The sequence below is a fragment of the Malus sylvestris genome, chromosome 7 (assembly GCF_916048215.2).
Source record: "Malus sylvestris chromosome 7, drMalSylv7.2, whole genome shotgun sequence".
Taxonomy (NCBI): domain Eukaryota; kingdom Viridiplantae; phylum Streptophyta; class Magnoliopsida; order Rosales; family Rosaceae; genus Malus; species Malus sylvestris.
Window position 1 is genome coordinate 27414353 of NC_062266.1, and position 21823 is coordinate 27436175.

The 21823-nt window shown below is 38.5% G+C and overlaps 3 protein-coding genes and 1 non-coding gene across 4 annotated transcripts; 3 read left to right on the forward strand and 1 right to left on the reverse strand.

Annotated features, from left to right (window-relative positions):
- Positions 1-150: 150 nt before the first annotated feature.
- On the forward strand, positions 151-3289 carry LOC126630516 (very-long-chain enoyl-CoA reductase). Its single transcript, XM_050300635.1, has 4 exons — positions 151-473; positions 745-784; positions 1717-2471; positions 3009-3289. Exons 1-4 carry the CDS (start codon positions 405-407, stop codon positions 3075-3077), a joined length of 933 nt encoding a protein of 310 aa, XP_050156592.1. The 5' UTR covers positions 151-404; the 3' UTR covers positions 3078-3289.
- Positions 3290-9066: 5777 nt separating this feature from the next.
- LOC126630511 (actin) lies at positions 9067-12016 on the forward strand. The gene is made up of 5 exons (XM_050300633.1): positions 9067-9229; positions 10328-10397; positions 10532-10925; positions 11105-11718; positions 11819-12016. Exons 2-5 carry the CDS (start codon positions 10338-10340, stop codon positions 11882-11884), a joined length of 1134 nt encoding a protein of 377 aa, XP_050156590.1. The 5' UTR covers positions 9067-9229; positions 10328-10337; the 3' UTR covers positions 11885-12016.
- A 3824-nt stretch (positions 12017-15840) lies between these two features.
- Positions 15841-19195, reverse strand: LOC126630514 (uncharacterized). The gene is made up of 10 exons (XM_050300634.1): positions 18989-19195; positions 18839-18887; positions 18535-18641; positions 18388-18433; positions 17990-18124; positions 17774-17863; positions 17512-17640; positions 17326-17409; positions 17083-17147; positions 15841-16394 (listed from the first exon to the last, which is right to left on the reverse strand). Exons 1-10 carry the CDS (start codon positions 19105-19107, stop codon positions 16208-16210), a joined length of 1011 nt encoding a protein of 336 aa, XP_050156591.1. The 5' UTR covers positions 19108-19195; the 3' UTR covers positions 15841-16207.
- Positions 19196-19284: 89 nt separating this feature from the next.
- On the forward strand, positions 19285-19357 carry TRNAK-CUU (transfer RNA lysine (anticodon CUU)). The gene has a single exon. It is a non-coding gene; the product is annotated as a tRNA-Lys (tRNA).
- The last annotated feature ends 2466 nt before the right edge of the window (positions 19358-21823 follow it).

A 21823-nucleotide genomic window follows, 5' to 3' on the forward strand; every position in this document is an offset into this window, starting at 1 on the left:
CAGCACGTGTCGAAATTGGATAGGTTATTAAAAACGTGGCCCTATCACGTAGACTAGTCACTAGTGTACGTTTTTACTAGGAGTTTGGGGTTTAGTGTTGTTCGTCAGCCTTGATAGTTTAGCTATCATAATTTCCTACCCCAACCACACGCCATTAATATTATACCATCCATCCGATATCCACCAAGCTAACTCCCACACTCGAACAACATTTCACGTCGGTATTAAAGAGAACGAGCCCATTTCCGGATCTCACTCTCATTTCTCTTTCTTTCTTCCGAGTTCTGATTGATTCCCAACTCTCTGAAATTCGAATGGAAATTGCGAGAATTTGCTGAAAGAATTAAAAGGGTTTGCTGCTTGATCGATTTGCTCGAGTGGGTCGCTCTCACTTGCTCTCGACGATGAAGGTGACCGTAGTTTCGCGGAGTGGCCGAGAAGTTGTCAAGGGCGGCCTTGAGCTCAGCGATTCTGTATGCTTCTCTTTTTCCTGGAAATTTTCTTCTTTTTTATCTTATAACTTTGTGATTCATCGAAATATCTGTTGCATTTCTGAGAAAACAAAGCAAATTATCTTCGAACAAGAAATTATTTGATTGCACTGGATGGGAAATTTCGGATTTGGGTTCTGTTCAGTTTAGTTAAAGATTCAAGTTTTGGATGAGAATTTTGAATTTGGGTTAGGTTCAGTTTAGTTAATTGTTAGCTTTTCTGAGTTTGTTGGTGTCACTGTTTGTGTTGCAGGCCACAGTAGCTGATCTGCAGGATGCAATCCATAAGCGAAGTAAGTGTTCTGATATACTTCTTTTTCCCTTGAACTTGTATAGCTGAATAAGTAGTCTGTTGAGAATTGAAAGTGTTTTTTCTGGTTGATTAACGTCTTTTAACGAAAACGATAAGATTGTTTGAGGGCTATATCTATAGCTTGCAAATTGTGATTTGAAGGCTTGTTGCTCTGCATCATATTTGCTTAAGTTTAGGAATAGGGTTTTGCACATGCATCTTTAACTAGTTACATTATTTTTTGTATACGCAGTCATTTAGTATTGTCTTTTCATGAGATTAGGAAGTATTCCTCTTCTTATGAAAATATTACATTATTATGGAAAACAAACTATACGGTAACATCCCTTAATCTATTTGAGTAATAATGTATAGATGCTAATGTAAGAATTTAAAGTATGAAGGCTTGTGGAAAACTGAATTTAGGATCAATGAAAAGTTTGAAGAACCTTGTCTAAATGCCAATAAGATAGCTGCTTCACCTCAATATCCACACTTTAAATGCCTAAAAGAGAATGTACTAAACAAGAGTTATTTGTTTTGCAGTTATTTGAATACCTAAACTATCTGATATACGTCGAGATTAATATCATTGGAATTTGAAAGAAAATGAAGAATAAATTGTGAAACTTTGGTGTGCAGTTCACTTTCTTTGTTTTAGAAATAGAACTATTTAAACCCGTAAGATCTTTTAGATTTGTTAGCAAGATCAGAACTTTGGTACCTGGCCTTAATTATTTGTTGTTTACATGTGTTATTTTTCTAGGTTGGTTATAGGCGGTTGGTTTATGTCATTGCTGATGCTTGGTCATCCTTAATCCTTATGTGCCTTGGCCCATTACAAACTTCAAAAAGAAATTTGTGTTTCTATAGGTGGCTCTATTTACTGTAAGATTATTGGTTTTTAAATGATTTCATGTCTTATGTCAACAGCCAAAAAGTTCTATCCTGCAAGACAGCGGCTTACTCTCCCCGTCCAACCAGGATCAAAAGAGAGGCCGGTTGTCCTTAGCTACAAGAAGAGTCTCCAAGATTACATCAGCGGAAACTCAGACAACGTAACTGTGGTGTTCAAGGACCTAGGTCCACAAGTGTCATACAGAACACTCTTCTTCTTTGAGTATTTGGGCCCTTTGATCCTTTACCCCATCTTTTACTACTTCCCTGTTTACGATTTTTTGGGCTTCAAAGGAGACCGTGTCATCCACCCTGTCCAGACATATGCCCTATACTACTGGTGCTTCCACTACTTCAAACGTATTATGGAAACATTTTTTGTACATCGCTTCAGCCATGCAACCTCACCACTCTCCAATGTATTCCGGAATTGTGCTTACTATTGGAGCTTTGGTGCTTTCATAGCTTACTACCTGAATCACCCGCTTTACACCCCTGTTAGTGACCTCCAAATGAAGATTGGGTTTGGTATTGGGATAATATGTCAAATCTCGAACTTCTATTGCCATATCCTTTTGAGGAACCTGCGAAGCCCTGATGGGAATGGAGGATATCAGATCCCACGTGGTTTTCTGTTCAATATTGTGACATGTGCAAATTACACTACAGAGATCTATCAGTGGTTGGGCTTCAATATAGCAACACAGACAGTTGCTGGCTATATCTTTCTCATAGTTGCTGCTTCTATCATGACCAATTGGGCCCTTGCCAAGCACCGCCGTCTTAAGAAGGTAATCATATAAACTTTTGTGCTCTACAAATCAAAATCTTTATTCTTACATGCATCCTTATTCTCTAATAAGGTTCTTGACGAAATATTTGTATCTCAGTGTGCGGATAATTGAGTTCTTAATTAAGGACTTCGTCTGAAGTCCTTGTTAGAGAACAACTCTATATATAGTTACATTACATACTTCTATGTGATAGTTTCATGTTTAGATTGTGTATCACTGCACGGATGGGTTAGTTTGCGTGCACGATTAATAAATTACTCCATAAACTGAACTTCAATGGGATGTGATATCAAGATTGTCGGTTCTTATTATGTTAAATGAGTGCTTTACTTCGATTGGTTCAAAATTAGCTTTGGTGACAAACATACAATTGCCTGCCGCTATTGTTCTATTTCTATTTTATAGGAATGTGGAAAACCATATCCGATGGATGAGCATATTTAACATTTATAGGTTTCATTCATGGTGTCGGAATGTTGTGATACGAGTTTGTATCGAATATGAGTGCATTTAACACGATTTGTGCCATCGCAGATATTTGCCGGGAAAGACGGAAGACCCAAGTATCCACGCCGATGGGTGATCCTACCTCCATTCCTGTAGAAGCCATTGACTCCTGGATTGCACCCACGCCGGATTGGTGATGGAACTTGAAGAAGTTAAAATCAGAGTCGATTTCAGACGATCTTAGCATTTCATTTGAAATGTAGGATTTGCTTGTCGATCTATGAAACATAGGTCATCTTGTTCTTCCCATTTGAACTGTTGTAATTTGAACTTCTAGACCATCTATGACATTTCTCTATTTTTTTTCTTCTTAAATTCTTATTATATTAATCGTAATCAATAATTTTAGAAACAACTTGCACGAAAGCTCAAATCTTTTTCTCTGTAGATTATAGTAGCTTAGAATCTTGCTTCGGTCCACGCTATAAGAACACATTGAAGAGGAACATGGCGGCCTAGCTGGTGACACTGAGGATTTGTATTCTGCCAACAACATTTGTGTGACCTTTAAGTGGATCCTCCTTGACATCTAAAATGCTGTTCATAGAATTACCTTTTTACTCAATAATGTTTTTTAATGTTGCCCAACGTTACAGCTTTCTGAAATATTGTTCAAGTTGGCAAGCAAACCACATCGGTATGAAAAGCGTGAAGAGCATGAATTCAGGGAGAGTGATGATGTGTTACTTGTGTGCATTCCAAATCTAATCATTTGCCAGTATGGCATCACCAATGACAAATAGATTCCTTATTGCACATTCAATAGGACCATTTGTTAAGACTTATTTTAAAATAAAGTGGTTCCACAAAGCATTCCACAAACCTGCAAAAGTGATTCCACATAGAATAAGAAATAAAAAGAATTCTGCACTTGTTGTAGTGGTCATCGTGGAAATGTGCACTTGTTGTGCTAGTGGTTATCTTTTTCTATTTAAGTTGTAAGCTTTGTTTTTCAGAAAAAGAACAATAAGAAAACTTGCAGTATTGCACTGTGAAAATATCTGTTCAAGCATCCTTTTAACGTTTAAGTAAATTCCAGTATCCAACATCTGGTATCAGAGCCCTTCTGGGCTTTTTAAAAAAAAGGAGAAGAGATTGTGACTTGCAGCAGCAAGAAACGATGGCAACTGACAAAGCCACTGAGAGTTTTGTTCAACCAGCTATTCCACGGTTTGATGGTCACTATGACCATTGGAGCATGCTGATGGAGAATTTCCTCAGGTCAAAGGAGTACTGGAATCTTGTGGAATCAGGGATTGACGCCCCAGCAGAGGGAGTTGTGTTGAATGAACAACAACAAAGGAGGGTTGCTGAACAGAAGCTGAAGGACTTGAAGGTGAAAAACTACCTTTTCCAGGCACTTGATCGATCTATCTTGGAGACTATACTCGAGAAGGAGACCTCCAAACAAATATGGGATTCTATGAAAAAGAAATATGAAGGGTCAGAGAGGGTGAAGCGTGCAGTGCTTCAAACTCTAACAAGGGATTTTGAAACTCTACAAATGAAATCAAGTGAGTCCGTTACTAATTTCTTTGCTAGAACCCTGGGAATAGCAAGCAAGATGAGATCCAATGGTAGCACCATGGAAGAAGTCAAAGTTGTGGAGAAAATTATGAGATCATTGACTCCAAAATTTGACTACATTGTCTGCTCAATTGAGGAGGCAAAGAATGTTTCCGAATTACGAGTTGATGAACTGCAAAGCTCTTTGTTAGTGCATGAACAAAGACTTAACCGCACCACTGCCAGTGAAGAACAAACAGCACTGAAAGCTTCCACATCTTCTGAGCCCTCAAGTTTTCGAGGAGGAAGAAGTCGAGGAAGAGGTGGACAAAGTAGAGGAAGAAGTGTTCGAGGCCATCGTGGTGGTGGACGGTTTGGACATAGAGATGACAGCAAGTCACCTCATGTTTTCAAAAGAAATAATGACTTTGAAGAAAAAGGAGCCTACCATTTTGATAAGTCAAAAGTGGAGTGCTATAGGTGTGGAAATTTTGGGCACTACAAGAATGAGTGCTACACGAAATTGCCAAAAGAAAAAGGAGAAAAGTCAAATTTTGTGGAGAAAAAGGAGGAAGAGACACTGTTGATGACTTTTCATACACTTACAGAAACTGACAAGGAGACATGGTATGTGGACACGGGTTGCAGCAATCACATGAGTGGATGTAAGTCTTCCTTTATTAATTTGGATGAAAGCTTTCACACGGTGGTAAGTTTTGGTGACAAATCAACAGTGAAAGTGATGGGTAAGGGAGATATTCAAATCAGAACTAAAAATGATTTTATTGAAACTATTTCAAATGTTTTTTATATTCCTGATTTGAAGATAAATTTGCTGAGTGCTGGTCAATTACAAGATAAAGGTTACAGGATTACAATCTATGAAGGAGAGTGTGAAGTGTACGATCCAAAAAGAGGCTCAATTGCTGTTATAAAAATGTCCTCCAACAGATTGTTTCCTTTAAAGATCAAGAATGTGCAAGCTTGCCTGCTTGCCAAAGAAAATGACCCATGGAGATGGCACTACAGATATGGCCATTTGAATTTTAATGGCTTAAGAACACTTCACCAGAAAGGGATGGTCACTGGCTTACCTGAGATAACTCCTCCATCAAAGGTGTGTGAAGAATGCATCACTGGGAAGCATCAAAGAGACTCTTTTCCAAGTGGCAAGGCAGCAAGGGCTAAATCAGTCCTGGAGATGGTTCACTCTGATCTATGTGGACCAATCAATCCCGTCTCCAATGGTAACAAGAAATATTTCATCTCATTTATTGATGATTTTAGTAGAAAGACATGGGTATATTTCTTGCAGGAAAAATCAGAAGCATTTGAAGCATTCAAAAGCTTCAAAGCTTTAGTTGAAAATGAGTCAGACAAGAAGATTAAAATACTAAGAACTGATCGTGGGGGAGAGTACTGTTCAAAGGAGTTTGATGCATTTTGCAATGAAAAAGGCATCAAGAGACAGCTGACCACTGCCTATACACCACAACAAAATGGTGTAAGTGAAAGGAAGAATCGGACCATTCTCAACATGGTTCGAAGTCTGCTAGTCAAAGGAAGCATTCCCAAAAAGTTTTGGCCTGAAGCTGTGCTATGGTCAGTCCATATCTTAAACAGAAGTCCCACATTTTCTGTTAAGAATATGACTCCTCAAGAAGCTTGGAGTGGACGGAAACCCTCAGTGGATCACTTTAAAGTGTTTGGGTGCATAGCATATGCACACATTCCAGATGAGAAAAGAAAGAAGCTGGATGACAAAAGTGAAAAGTGTATTTTCCTTGGTGTAAGTGAATTCTCAAAAGCTTATAAACTGTACAATCCAGTAACAAAGAAGATAGTGGTGAGTAGGGATGTAATATTTGATGAAGACGCCATATGGAATTGGTCTGAGAACAGATTGGTTCAACTACAAATTCCAGTCGATGATTCAGACAAAGAAGATATGGCAGCTCCTGAAACTCAATCCCAGCAGCCACCTCAACCTGAAGTTCAATCATCTCAACAATTTGAAGAAGGAAGATACAATTTGAGAAATGAGAACATAAGGAAGAGACCAGCATGGATGATGGATTACGATGTAAGTTATTCAAGTTCTGATGATGAAAATGCTCACTTTGCATTATTTGTAGACAGTGATCCAATCATGTATAATGAGGCTGTTAAAGAAGAAAAATGGAGGGAAGCAATGGACAATGAAATCAAGTCCATTGAGAAGAATCAAACCTGGGAATTAACTGATCTTCCAAATGGAAAGAAAACCATTGGTGTAAAGTGGGTGTTTAGAACAAAGTTGAATGAAAAAGGTGAAGTGGACAAGCACAAGGCTCGTTTGGTAGCAAAAGGGTACAAGCAAAAATATGGTGTCGATTACAAAGAAGTGTTTGCCCCAGTTGCAAGGCATGACACGATCAGGTTGGTGATCTCTCTTGCAGCCCAAAATTCCTGGTTAATTTTTCAGTTAGACGTGAAGTCAGCATTCTTGCATGGCAACATACAAGAAGAGGTGTACATTGATCAACCACCTGGTTATGAGAGAAAAGGAGAAGAAGAAAAGGTGTTCAAACTAAAGAAAGCACTCTATGGTCTGAAACAAGCACCTCGAGCTTGGTACAGTCGTATAGATGCTCACTTTGCAAAGCTTGGATTTCACAAATGTCCCTTTGAGCACACTCTTTATCTTTATGTCAAGACTAAGGAAGAAGGTAAAATACTCATGGTATGCTTGTATGTTGATGACTTGATATTCACTGGAAATGATGCTAAAATGTTTGATGAATTTAAGAAGTCTATGATGACAGAGTTTGAAATGACTGATCTGGGATTAATGCATTATTTTCTTGGATTGGAAGTCATTCAAACTACTGCTGGTAATTTCATCTACCAGAAAAAATATGCGCAGGACATTCTTAAAAGGTTTCAGATGGATGATTGCAAGCCATTTGGAACTCCAGTTGAACTCGGCTTAAAGCTATGCAAAGACAAAGGTGGGAAGGAGGTTGATAGTACTTTCTATAAACAAATCATTGGCAGTCTCATGTACTTAACCTCCACAAGGCCTGACATCATGTATGCAGTAAGTCTAGTGAGCCGATATATGGAAAAACCAACTGAAATGCATCTAAATGCAGCAAAGAGAATTCTGAGGTATGTAAAGGGAACAACTGATTATGGTGTGTTTTATAAAAGGAAGAATGGTTCTGGTTTTGTTGGGTACACAGATAGTGATTATGCAGGTGATATAGATGATCGTAAGAGCACTTCTGGGCACACGTTTCTGCTCAACTCTGGTGCAGTATCGTGGTCCTCAAAAAAGCAACAGATTGTGACACTTTCCTCAACCGAAGCTGAGTTTGTAGCAGCAGCTGCGAGCTCCTGTCAAGCTATGTGGCTTAGAAAAATGTTTGAAGTGCTTGATAATGTTCAAAAGGGACCAACGACCATCTACTGTGACAACATATCAACTATCAAGTTATCAAGGAATCCAGTCATGCATGGAAGAAGTAAACACATTGATGTTCGTTTTCATTTTCTGCGTGATCTATGCAGAGATGGAAAAATTGAACTGGAATATTGCAAGAGCGGGGAGCAGGTTGCAGATATCTTAACTAAGCCTTTAAAGCAGCCTGCATTCGAGAAGCTGAGAAACATGCTGGGAATCTGTTCAGTTCGTGACATTGATCAGGAAGGTGATTATGTGATGGTGCAGAGACCCTAAACTACTTTCTGTAGAAATTAGTTTAAGGGAGGGTGTTAAGACTTATTTTAAAATAAAGTGGTTCCACAAAGCATTCCACAAACCTGCAAAAGTGATTCCACATAGAATAAGAAATAAAAAGAATTCTGCACTTGTTGTAGTGGTCATCGTGGAAATGTGCACTTGTTGTGCTAGTGGTTATCTTTTTCTATTTAAGTTGTAAGCTTTGTTTTTCAGAAAAAGAACAATAAGAAAACTTGCAGTATTGCACTGTGAAAATATCTGTTCAAGCATCCTTTTAACGTTTAAGTAAATTCCAGTATCCAACACCATTTGCTTATACCACGTTGAAGGTTAAACGTTTTGAGTTTACGTGTGTTAATCATATTGAGTATAAGTTTATACGCAAATGAATGCTGAAATGACTTTGAATTCAAAAACGACGTTCATGAAACTACGTAGCTCATTTCACAGAAGTAGACTCATCTGCTCATGTACTAAGTGTTGATAGTTAAACGTTTTGATGTGAGGCTTATAAGTAAAATGAAAGTCTAAGCTAACGAGTCAAACATGTAGGATAAGTTATTAAGATGTTGTCACGTCGTCACGTCGTCACGAACAAAGTTGAATTAACTGTAATGCGAGATAAAGAAACAGAGAAAGGGGCCAACTTTCCCTACTGTAGTCAAATAATTCCATTTTTCATTGTTTTTCATAAAAAAGGGTAGTGGTTAATGAGGTAGTGAAATAATGAAAATAGGAATAATAGGGGCAGAATGGTCAAACCAGATGAGAAAAATGACTGGAACAACGGAAGGCGAGGGAGCCCAACACAACCCATTGGACGCGGTCTGAAGTCTTCTGCATTTCCACCAAAATCCAACGGCCCAAATTTGAAGTCGGCCTCCCTTCTTATTACCACTCCACCCTCCTCCTCCTCCTTCGCCCACTCTAAACGCCACTCTGTCCGTCCCTGACACTTTGTCTCCTCTCTCTCTCTCTCTCTCGCCTTCGATCTCCCTCGTCGCGTTCACAGAAAAAGGTCAATTTTCTCACCCCCTCTCGGTTTACTTCTCTGATTCATGGTGCTTTAGATATTGGTTTATGGGTTCCTTTTTTTTTTTTTTTTTGTTGCATCTTGCATGTGCGTAATTTCTTTATGATTACATTGCTGCATTGTTTGTTGTGGTAGTTTTTGAATACTGGTTTTGAGTGTTGTGGGGTTTGATCGCGTTTCAGACTGAAAAACTGTTCTTTTTCTTCAATTGTTCGTATGCTGAAATGGTGACTTGGGATTTGCCCATTTGCCTTTTTTGCTGAAAAAAAAATGGGTGTTAACATTTGATGGGTTGTGTATGCTTTGAATCATGTTTGGATATATGATGTAATATTCTTGCCACCATGTAATTACAACAACATTGTTTCATTTCATAACTGGTACTGCAGAAAACGTAAATAACTGAAGATTTTGGAAACATGAACCCAGAATTAAAAATCAGCAATGCCCACAAAAAGAGATAACTTAGCAGTGTTGTTGTTGTCCCTTTGTTTATTTTTTTGAATAACTTTTAGTCCATATAGATTTTTATCAGTATTTTTTATTACAAGTTCAATGGGTGATTCCAGACCCCATGAAGTCCGGTCTCTTGCCTCTTGTTTTGTTGTTGCATTGAGATTTATTGGTACATGTTTCACCTTCGGCCATTTGATCTTGTTCAGTATCTTGGAGCATTTCATTTTTGTTTTGGATGTGATTGTTTTTTACTAGTCTTGGATACTTGTTGATTGCACTCGGGCTTCTTACATCTTGCAAACATTGTTTCAAGAACCGTATTATTTTCGGTTTATGTTTTTCTGGTCTGCTTTTATGCTACATCATGGTTGTGTATTTGTGTTCCACTTGTAACCTTGACTCCCTGAATTCCTTTCCATTGCTTTCAAGCAGTCTTTCATTTGGATTGACGGAACTCTTTGTTAAGTTTTCTATATTTAGCTGCAAGAGAAAACTTTCGGTAAAGCACTTGGGAAAATTTTGGCGTGGTGCTGTATTGTCTGTTTCTTTTCTTTTCATATGAGGAAATTGTTTCTTGGCCTTAAACATGGAGGGAACTGATGTAATTGATTCTTGTGTGCCTAGCAGGTAGAAGAAGATGGCAGAAGCTGAGGACATTCAGCCACTCGTGTGTGATAATGGAACGGGAATGGTCAAGGTATTAAAATATGTTTATTTCTGTTTGACTAGAATTTAAATTTGATGTGCAGATGGTTTGGATGATTGTGCCTTTTTTTCTCTTTCTTTTCTGGACATTGTATTTTAACGCTTGTTTTTAATGTTACTGTTTAGGCTGGATTTGCTGGAGATGATGCTCCACGAGCTGTGTTCCCTAGCATTGTAGGCCGCCCTCGTCACACTGGTGTCATGGTTGGCATGGGCCAGAAAGATGCTTATGTTGGTGATGAGGCTCAGTCCAAGCGTGGTATTTTAACTTTGAAATACCCTATTGAGCATGGTATTGTGAGCAACTGGGATGACATGGAGAAGATTTGGCATCACACCTTCTATAATGAGCTTCGTGTTGCCCCAGAAGAGCACCCAGTTCTTCTAACTGAGGCACCTCTGAATCCTAAGGCCAATCGTGAGAAGATGACCCAAATAATGTTTGAGACCTTTAACACTCCTGCTATGTATGTAGCCATTCAAGCTGTTTTGTCCCTGTATGCAAGTGGTCGTACAACCGGTAAGTATATTGATTAGTCTTCCCTTCAGAAAGGGTGTTAATTTGAAATTGTCTCCAATAACCGAAAAATGGCATGCATGATTGTTTGTCTTTACATGTTGACCTGGGTTTAAAATATGTTATCTAAATCATCTTCTTCTCGTCTCTACTGACGGGTGTGTTTTGGCTTTGCTGTGAAGGTATTGTACTTGACTCTGGTGACGGTGTCAGCCATACAGTCCCCATTTACGAGGGGTATGCCCTCCCCCATGCCATCCTTCGTCTTGACCTTGCTGGTCGTGACCTCACTGATCACTTGATGAAAATTCTTACGGAGCGTGGATATTCCTTCACTACCACTGCTGAGCGTGAAATTGTTAGAGACATGAAGGAAAAACTCTCTTACATTGCCCTTGACTATGAGCAGGAGATGGAGACTTCCAAAACCAGCTCTGCAGTTGAGAAGAGCTACGAATTGCCAGATGGGCAGGTCATTACCATTGGTGCAGAGCGGTTCCGATGCCCAGAAGTCCTTTTCCAACCATCAATGATTGGAATGGAAGCAGCAGGCATTCACGAAACCACTTATAACTCCATCATGAAGTGCGATGTCGATATCAGGAAAGACCTGTACGGAAACATTGTACTCTCTGGTGGTTCAACCATGTTTCCAGGCATTGCTGATAGAATGAGCAAGGAAATTACTGCCCTTGCCCCAAGCAGTATGAAGATCAAGGTGGTGGCACCACCCGAGAGGAAATACAGTGTCTGGATCGGAGGCTCAATCTTGGCTTCCCTTAGTACCTTCCAGCAGGTTTGTATTCATTTCTACATTTCTGCGTTTCTGCATCCTCTTCCAAGTTGATCTTGGATGATTACTAATTCGAGCTTTCCGTTTGTTTTCTTGATTGCAGATGTGGATTGCAAAAGCAGAGTACGATGAGTCTGGGCCATCTATTGTTCATAGGAAATGCTTTTAAACTTTACGACAATAGATTCATGGAGAGAATTATGTCTAACGTTGTTATCCCTCTATGCTATTCACTTATCACTGCTATAACCTTGAGAATCTTAGGAGTCAGATTTGAAATGGGTCATTTCTTTCGATGTTATTCGTTTTTCTATGGTTTATTTCCATGCTGAGTTTATATTTCTGCTATCCCTCTTGCCGATTCTTTGGTTAATATCTTGCAAATTGGTTTTATCTGTTCGTGGTACTCGTTTCCGTTGGTACCACTTGGTTGTTGTCCGGATTTACGATCACTGAACATGTATGTATATCCAACTGTATCGAAACATATACAACTAGGTTATCTTACACACAGCACCGGGACTTTCGGGCTTCTTTTACAGTCGAAAGAAGGGACTCTGCCGTCCGATGCTCACCCTCGCAAAATGGGTGATCCCCTATGTCAATATTAATTTCAGGTTTTGAGATGTCGTGATCATCATTTTGATGCGGTTTCTCCATCTCTTGTTTCGTTACGAACCTCTGTTTGAGCCGAAGAATTTACTTTCATGACTTTGATGATCGTTGTAGTGAGAATTACGCCTCATACGTTTCAGAAGACAAGTGATTCAAGCTTTAATCTACGGAAGAAAGCTGCAGGCTCCTTATTAGGACAATCACCGTATAAAATAGGCATAAAACAAATAGGGGGACAAAATAATCTCCAATGAATCAGAAAGTGAGTCTCTAAAGTATAGGGACTCACTGGATACGTAGTGTATGTCCTTACATATAAGGACTGTATAGGGACAACCTTGAGTGGAAAACATGACCCACAATCTTGATTGAAGCTTTTAAAGTTTTTAATGCTTTTGATTAATTAAAAATGATTAACATAAACAAAAAAATGTGCACCTTAAGTGGAAAACAGGACCCATAATCTTGATTGAAGATCTTAATGGTTTTAATTTTAATGCTTTTAATTAATTAAAAAAGGCTTTTTATATTAGCACCCTACATTAAAATTTAATATTAATGACTAATTTACTCACTATTTAATGACAATTTTGACTTTATTAGGTTTAAAAAATAATAAAATTTTTATAAATACATCACAAATCACTTTTAACGTATTATTTATCTATTTCAACTATCAAAACCCCTCCTATTCTCCATTGTTGAATAAAACCCTAAGCAATGAAACTACAAACATGTTGATTGAGAAAGATAATTTTTTACGAATGGAACACGAAATCGGTGTTTCGAAAGCTTTGAAATCATTATTATTGTTATTGAAAAACGTTCAAATGAACCTAAACATTTTTTGAAATCATTCGGCAAACTAACGTTCAGATAGTTTGAAATCATTCGGCAAAATAAAAAATGAGTGTTATAAAATTTGAGAAATGTGGGGTGTCTAGAAAATATAAGGTGTATATTAAGAATGTGGGGTGTGAGGGTATTATGGTGAAGGAAGTGGGGTGTATTAAGATAATTTTTAATTGAAAAAGTAAATGTGGGGTATATTAAGTATGTGAGGTTTATTCAACAATTTGTTGGGTGCTAATATAATAAGCCTTAAAAAAAGGTTAACATAAACAAAAAATGTGCACCTAATCAAATTAGGTTTTTTAACCAAAATGGTCATTGAGATTTGCATAACACATCACTTTGATCTCTGCGATTGAAAATCAATAGAAATGGTCCCTGAGATTGTCCACCATCCATTATTTTGGTCATTCCGTTAAAAACTCCATTGAGTGTCCCGGAGCTCTTGGCCGAAAGTTTAGGCAATTTTCAAAGCTTCGTAACTCAATCGTTTCTTAACCAAATTCGACCCATAATATATCAAAATGAAGATAGGAAAGTGTAGAAGAAGATTATACCATTTAGAATCCCAATGGTTGCCTGATATGGCCGGAAAATAGCCTGAAATTTTGACTGGTCCACAGGAAAACTGAAAAACTCTCCCGAAACTGGGTAAACTTTAAACGTTCATAACTTCTTCAATACTCAACAAAACTGAGTCATTCAAAATGAAAATCATACTTCTCGACGAGACGAAGAGAATGATACCTTTTCCAACGGTTAGATATCCATGTTTTGGCCAGAAAACGGCTCGAAAGTGTATGTCTTGGTCTCAAAGTAGCCACTTTCGAGTCGTTTTCCTGCCAAACCACAATGAATTAGTAATCGAGAAAGGTACCATTCTCTTTGTCTCATTGAGAAGTATGATTGTCATTTTTGAATCACTCAATTTCGTTGAGTATTGAAGAAGTTATGAACGTTTAAAGTTTACCTAGTTTCGGGCGAGTTTTCCAATTTTCCCACGGACTAGTCACCTTTCAGGCTATTTTTCGACCATCTTCCGCAACCATTGGGCTTCCAAATGGTATAATCTTGTTCTACACTTCCCTATCTTTATTTTGATATATTATGGGTCGAATTTGGTTAAGAAACGATTGAGTTACGAAGCTTTGAAAATTGCCCAAACTTCCGGCCAAGACCTTTGGGACACTTAATTGAGTTTTTAACGGAATAACCAAAATAATGGATGGTGGACAATTTCAGAGACCATTTCTATTGATTTTCAATCTCATGGATCAAGGTGATGTGTTATGCAAATCTCAGAGACCATTTTGGCTAAAAGCCATCAAATTATCACATAAAATCATAAAAACTTCAAATTTAGGGACTTTACTATAAGGACTCTACTATTGGAGGCAATATTCTTTTTGAGACACAAAGATTCCCTTTAAGTCCTTAAATGAGTACTTAAAAATGGTGGTGAGAGTCTCTAAATAGGGACTTCCATTGGAAATGCACTTAGATTCCTAGCTCTGGCCCTCTCTCCCCTGAAAAACACCTCATCTTCAACAAGTTTTAGTACTCTTTTCGATACTTCCTCAGGCTCAACCCCTAGTTAAACCTGGGGTAATGCTAGGGAGATTAAATTTGGAGACTAAATTTGTAAACTAAATTATGTGTAACCAAACACGAACTCATGAAACGATGAATGCGGATAATAATGAAGGATTAAGACAGCAAACATGATAAATAATTTTATTTCTAATACCGAGACATCGTGGAATAAAACTTCACACTTGCTAATTAAATTGAGAACCGTACCCATCTCTTTGAAATTAGACAAATCTCTTATGTAGAATGTCCACAATCCTGCAATAATCATCAATTTCGAAGGCAGCCCTTGATATTACTCCATCGGTACGTGTGTCCGGTGGCCATGGATTCTCATTTGTGGCTTCTGTCATTATATAAACTCCATCCACATGAACTCTCATTAAAAATTCAAGTCTAAGATCCCACATAAGGAAGGAAGACTATGAACAAAGCATGCATGTCGATCGTAAAACACCAGAGGGTCACAGTGCTTGACCCCCGGTCAAGCCGGCTTGAAGGTACTCAATCTCCCCACTTTGGAACCTTGAGCTTCCTCGGGATATTAAACCTCCAAAACAACCATCCTTCGAGAAATTGGTCATTTGTTCCGCCTGCAACAACTACGCTTTTACAACAACTCCTTCCGTGGTGATATGTTGAATGGAACATCACCATACAAGTAGTATATATTCGAGTTAATTGCACCAATTTAGAAGATTATATATTGATAACGATAATTTTGGAGGAGCGCTGCCGGAATCAAACAGCAATCTCTCAACAAAGCTCAGGCGAATGACATTTGACACCTGCTTTGTTTGGATGACATTTAAATTTGATGTTCTTGTTGAATTTTGTGATTTTCTTGGTCGAAAGGCTTACGCCCCACCTTACGGGTACATGAAATGCCTCTACACAAGCTTTCGTGTTTTAACTGGCCAGTTCTAACCAGATGCCAGGCTACTTGCATCGTAGCAAAGACATTCCTCCTTACCTGTAAATCACAACCTTTCAATAAGCGATGGCTTGTAAATCATGACCATTCAAGCCACCGGTAGACTGCAGTTAAGCAGAAATTGCTAAGCCAAATTATGTTTCAGAAAGTTTTGCAGTCATGACCATTCATAGAATCATAGTCGTACAAGTACTATATTGTTAACATGTAAACCAATCGTTCATAAACGTACAAGTTTAGAACTTTCAAGCTCGTTGAAAAAGGGACACTATTGTGAAGTTGAATACGTAAAATGTATGATTAGAAGAAACTGGAGTTGTCCCCCAAATGATTTTACTTACTAAAATCGCGGTGGTTAGATCATGACTTTGCCCAAAGAGGCTTTGAAATAAAAACCCTCTATATTTTCTCTCTTCAAAGGCTTTGGAGGGAAAGGAACCAGGTGCCTTGTAGTTGTCTAATGAGTATTTGCTTTCCGCTGGCGTTTGATAAGTACAATAATCAGCTACGAATTTTCCACATGCCGGTTCTATATCCAACAGACATGAGCACAAGCTCCCAAAGCATATTTGGGATGCTCAACGGGTTCACCTTGGATCCAGGAATTTCAGACCAGCTTACAGATATCTCAAGCATTGGAATTTTGAACCATTTGCACAGGTAAACCACCTCAACATCAAAGCACCATCTGCAGAAAGTCCGCTTCCGATCAGTAAAAAAAAATCTCTAATATCATAGAAGCACAGAAAATCAGAATATATTAGTCATCCTACAAGCCGCTTTGACAACATTAAACACATCAAAACAATGAACTGATGCACCTATCAGATTTCAAAATTGCGCACCACTACAAAATATGTGGCCTTCTGCATGCATTTCATACTAAATTTTACCAAATCCTCTAGAAGGTATTCATCAATTCAATCACCCACAATAGCCCAAAATTATACCAACCAAATGAGACCATACCACCACGTGAAAGCTCCAAACCTACTTAGATACAATACACCCTATATGTGATACCCTATGAATGCATTTATTATTCTCACACTGAATACTTCACCATCTTCTAAGCTCAGTTTTCCTCTTTTTTCCCCTTCCCTTTTTTAGAAAAATGAAGAAACTCTATTAAATGGCCAACCTGGAAATCTTAAAGTTTTGAAAAAATGTGTACTCACAGCCAGCCTTCAACTTCCAAACCTCTAAGCAGCATAAGCTACACGGCACTCAATGAAAAATAACATGGACCAGTAAAATAATGCTTGTAATTTAATTGGGGAGCAACAGAAGTGAGCATAAACTATGGCACTTTTCCATATTTAGTGCAGTTCCCTATTCAAACAAATTGCCATATATACAATCTAATGCAGATTTACCTGTTCAAACGGATGTTAGTGAAAAGCTTCCTAGCAGCAGCCCTAGTGAACATCTTAAAACCACACTGTCAAGCATGAAGAATACCATATCAGGATTGACAGCTACATGCCTTATTTAAAACCTAGTAGGCTATCTATAAGAAAAAGCAAAAACTAGTAAACATGTGCGCTGTTCTCAAACTGGAAGAAGAAAAAATACAAGAAAGCACAAAATATATGTAAAAACAGGAGAAAAAGTCATACCTGTGTATCCCGAATCCCGGGACCAGCAGCCAAAAGTACCACAAGATGAAAACCTTTCATCAAAAAATTGCGGTACCACTTCCTCTGAAACATTAACCAACCGAATCAGTTAAAATATTTAAAAAATTAAGCATGGTGAGAATTGAAATATACAGATAGCTGCAAGCAGAATAGGCAAGACTCAACTGTAGCCAGGGCTTTCCCCTCAAGATGAGCACGAGAACCAAATGCAGCAATGGGGATATCAGATATTCTAAAACTTGAATTACCAGCAGAAGAGTCCCTAAACTTATCCTGTTCGGCAACTGCATGAATCTGGAATGAAACAAAATATCGTCACGCTTTAGAGTTCCCAAGGTAATATGTAAGAGTTTTGTTAGAATTTCATCAAGACTTGGAAGCAATGTCGGTTGGAAACCTGTTTTATCTAGGATGGTTTGGTACAAACCTGTTTTTCAAGTTTTTCTACATCATTAACCTTGGTTGCTCCATCAGCATCCAGCATTAGAAGTAGCTCACCACGTGAATGTAGCATTCCCTGTTTTACAATGCTTTCACATACGTAAAAAGCTTCAATCAATTATCGTCACGCGTAAGGGGAAAAAGATGGGCCCTTTAATAACATCCGATATAATTACAAGGGCCTGGTTCAGATTAGACTCACTTTTCTAATAGCTTCTCCCTTCCCATGATTTCTACCGAGAAGGATAATCCTCACATTATCCACACTGTATTTCTTTACAAATTCAAATGCTACTCTTTTTGTCCCATCAACACTTCCATCATCAACAATCACCACCTGTCCACAAGAACATATCTCAAGTAAAGCAAAGGAGCTGAACAAAGAACCAGGCATGTAATGTATCCGTGTTGTGAAGTGTTTACTAATCAGTAACTATTACTACTAAATTTTAGTAATATTGCAGTAGTTACCAATGAAATTTTGAATATCTAGGTACTTGATGGGGGTAAAATTATATGAGTTCATCGTATCATTACGCTATCAATTAGGGTGCCAAGGAAACAGCTGCCAAAATGGATTCAAATGAACCAAGAGAGTACCTCATAAGTAAAAGACTTATCCTTAGCAGTACGTTGTTGAAGATAACTACAGAGTAAGGTTTAAACGTCATTACAATATAATATGATCACTCTATCAAACACCCATCAATATGATCATCAAATGCAATTAGCTAAACTTCAACTTACTTCATGGTTTCGTCAAGTGCTCCGGGAAGCCTAAGCTCCTCATTGAATGCAGGGACAATCATAGATAAATACTTCTCCGCCGGATCAAAAATCGAAGGGCAAGGAACCTAACACAGACACGCCTCTAGAAGATTCAGTATCACATCAAAGACCATTTAACAATTGAAATCGAAAGGGTTGACTTGCAAAACCTTGGAACAAAACCCAAATCCAAAGTTTCCATCAACATCCACAAACCCTAATTGAAGCAAAAAACATGAATTTTGAACCATGAACCAATTGAATGACCGCAATCTAAATGTACCTGTTTCAACGAATTGGGGTCTTCGAAGATCGCGGGAGCTTCAACATGCCTAACAAAATATAAATTAAATACATCATATTTCAGTCAAAGAAGTAATCTTTTTGCAAGGATTAAGAGGGAGGGAATTAAAAGGGGGATTGCAGAACGTACGCATTGTTGTTTTTTCTGCGATAAGCTTCAAAGAAGACGGCAGAAATGAAGGCTGTGGCGACGACGACAATGAGGGCGAGGAGGAGCTCCACCATCGCCCATACAATTACAAACTCCATTGTTGTTGTTGGTTTGAATTTTGCAGGTCCAAAAGTGGGAGACGGTGGCGGCTTTGCTCATTCGTTTCGAGTTTAAAAATGCAGTCCTGCACCAGCAGCCTCTCCGCCAATTTGATGTTTGACCAAAAAAACTTGAAAAGAAAAACAATATAGAGAAAATGGGTTTAAGTTCAACAAGCCCGTCTAGCTCAGTTGGTAGAGCGCAAGGCTCTTAACCTTGTGGTCGTGGGTTCGAGCCCCACGGTGGGCGTTTCCAATTTTTTATGTTTCATTTTCCTTGAAGTTCTTATTAAAAGTGAGTGACAATACATTTTTTTGATTATCAAAAGAGTAAGAGAACGTTTAGTCTAATTGTGTCCAACGAGATTACTCGTCTTTTTTGTTTTTTTGGCAGTCAAATTAAAATTGATCTAACTCGCATGTGTTTTTCCAAGTGCTTTTAACTTCTTGTGATTTTGTGACCTTTGTATCTTGGTCAACTAACTTTTATTTTATCTTTGGGTGATTTTGTAACCTACTCACTGCTCTGGCCCTTTAACTGATTCCTGAACCTTGACTTTAGAAGCCTGTGGACTATCTTTACAAACTAGTTAAGGACTTCTTTGTCCTTTTATATATGAGCTGCTTTCTTCTGTTCCAACAGAAATTAGCATACAAACAAGTAATTACCATTTCTTCTGGTTTTCTTTGCATTTCTGTGTTTGTATAGCAGGCTACTAGGTGTATCAACACGAAAAGTCCACATGTTTGTCAAGTTTAGATGTTAAAACCACAAACAATGCACCGGCAATAATCTTACCAACCTTTTATAACTTGGTATTCTCTTTTCTTTTCCATACCAGCAATATGGGGATGGTGGCATTGAAGATATGACATCACCGTTCATGCAACAGAGATGATACTATGACGGTAAAACGTACTTTGATATGAGAAAGTTAAAATATATGATCGTGACTTACAATTCAGCCCAAATGATATCTCTAAAATATATAAATAAGTGTTTTTGTTTTCAGTTGCAGATATGTTTACGTTCTTAACTAAGCTACAAGTCTCTTGGTGTAAGAACTTTTATGTGGATGAAGTATTGCATGTGACACCATATGATATCTTATGCCCTAATTATGAGTCCAACATAGAGGTGGTGTAGAACACTTATTACCCCCACGCATATGTGTTACATATATGTAGCCTTATACATAAAGCAGCTCAATCCAGTAAAAGTTGGCAACAATGGAGGGGACAGAGATGTCCACGATTCCTTCGAAAATAAAGGTAGTTGAGAAGATGGGCCTTCTCTCAAGGAATGGTCATGATTAAAGCCACAAGAATAGAAAGTAATTAATTTTAGGGGGAAAAAAAAAGGAGCAAATAGGCGGAGAAATTGGCCCTTCAACCTTCAAACCCTACCCCATTTTTCTTGCTTTTTCCATCGTGCCAAACAGACCTTTTACGAACCATCCTCATCACTCATCACATCATTAACATCACATTCACATCCATGATCATTCATGCACCATACATTGGAACTTATTAATAACTAAATTATTGGTTTTTATTTATATAGAGGAACATTTTAAGCTTTAACCTCTCAAGAAATTTTTGCCGTAAATATAATAAGATAAAAACAGAACGTTGTTCTAAACCAATGGGCAGGATGTGTGGCTTTGTAGCTTCGATGCTTAGTTCACGGGGGTTAAAATCTGGGGACAACAACAACAACAACAACAACAACAACAAAGCCTTTTCCCACTAAGTGGGGTCGGCTATATGAATCCTAGAACGCCATTGCGCTCGGTTTTGTGTCATGCCCTCCGTTAGATCCAAGTACTCTAAGTCTTTTCTTAGAGTCTCTTCCAAAGTTTTCCTAGGTCTTCCTCTACCCCTTCGGCCCTGAACCTCTGTCCCGTAGTCACATCTTCGAACCAGAGCGTCAGTCGGCCTTCTTTGCACATGTCCAAATCACCAGAGCCGATTTTCTCTCATCTTTCCTACAATTTCGGCTACTCCTACTTTACCTCGGATATCCTCATTCCCAATCTTATCCTTTCTCGTGTGCCCACACATCCCACGAAGCATCCTCATCTCCGCTACACCCATTTTGTGTACGTGTTGATGCTTCACCACCCAACATTCTCTGCCATACAACATCGCTGGCCTTATTGCCGTCCTATAAAATTTTCCCTTGAGCTTCAGTGGCCTACGACGGTCACACAACACGCCGGATGCACTCTTTCCATCCAGCTCGTATTCTATGGTTGAGATCTCCATCTAATTCTCCGTTCTCTTGCAAGATAGATCCTAGGTAACGAAAACGGTCGCTTTTTGTGATCTTCGCTAGATTGCTCCGGTCATTAGTGTGGATAAGTATATAAATGGATAGAGATAGGAAAGCAAACACAAGATGTACGTGGTTCACCCAGATTGGCTACGTCCACGGAATAGAAGAGTTCTCATTAATTGTGAAGGGTTTACACAAGTACATAGGTTCAAGCTCTCCTTTAGTGAGTACGAGTGAATGATTTAGTACAAATGACATTAGGAAATATTGTGGGAGAATGATCTCGTAATCACGAAACTTCTAAGTATCGGAGTGTGGTGTCGTCTTGACTTGCATTATCTGTCTCATAGGTAGATGTGGCATCTTCTCTGGAAGTACTCTTCCTCCATCCAGGGGTGGTATCTTTAACTGGTGGAGATGCACAAGGTAATGTATCAA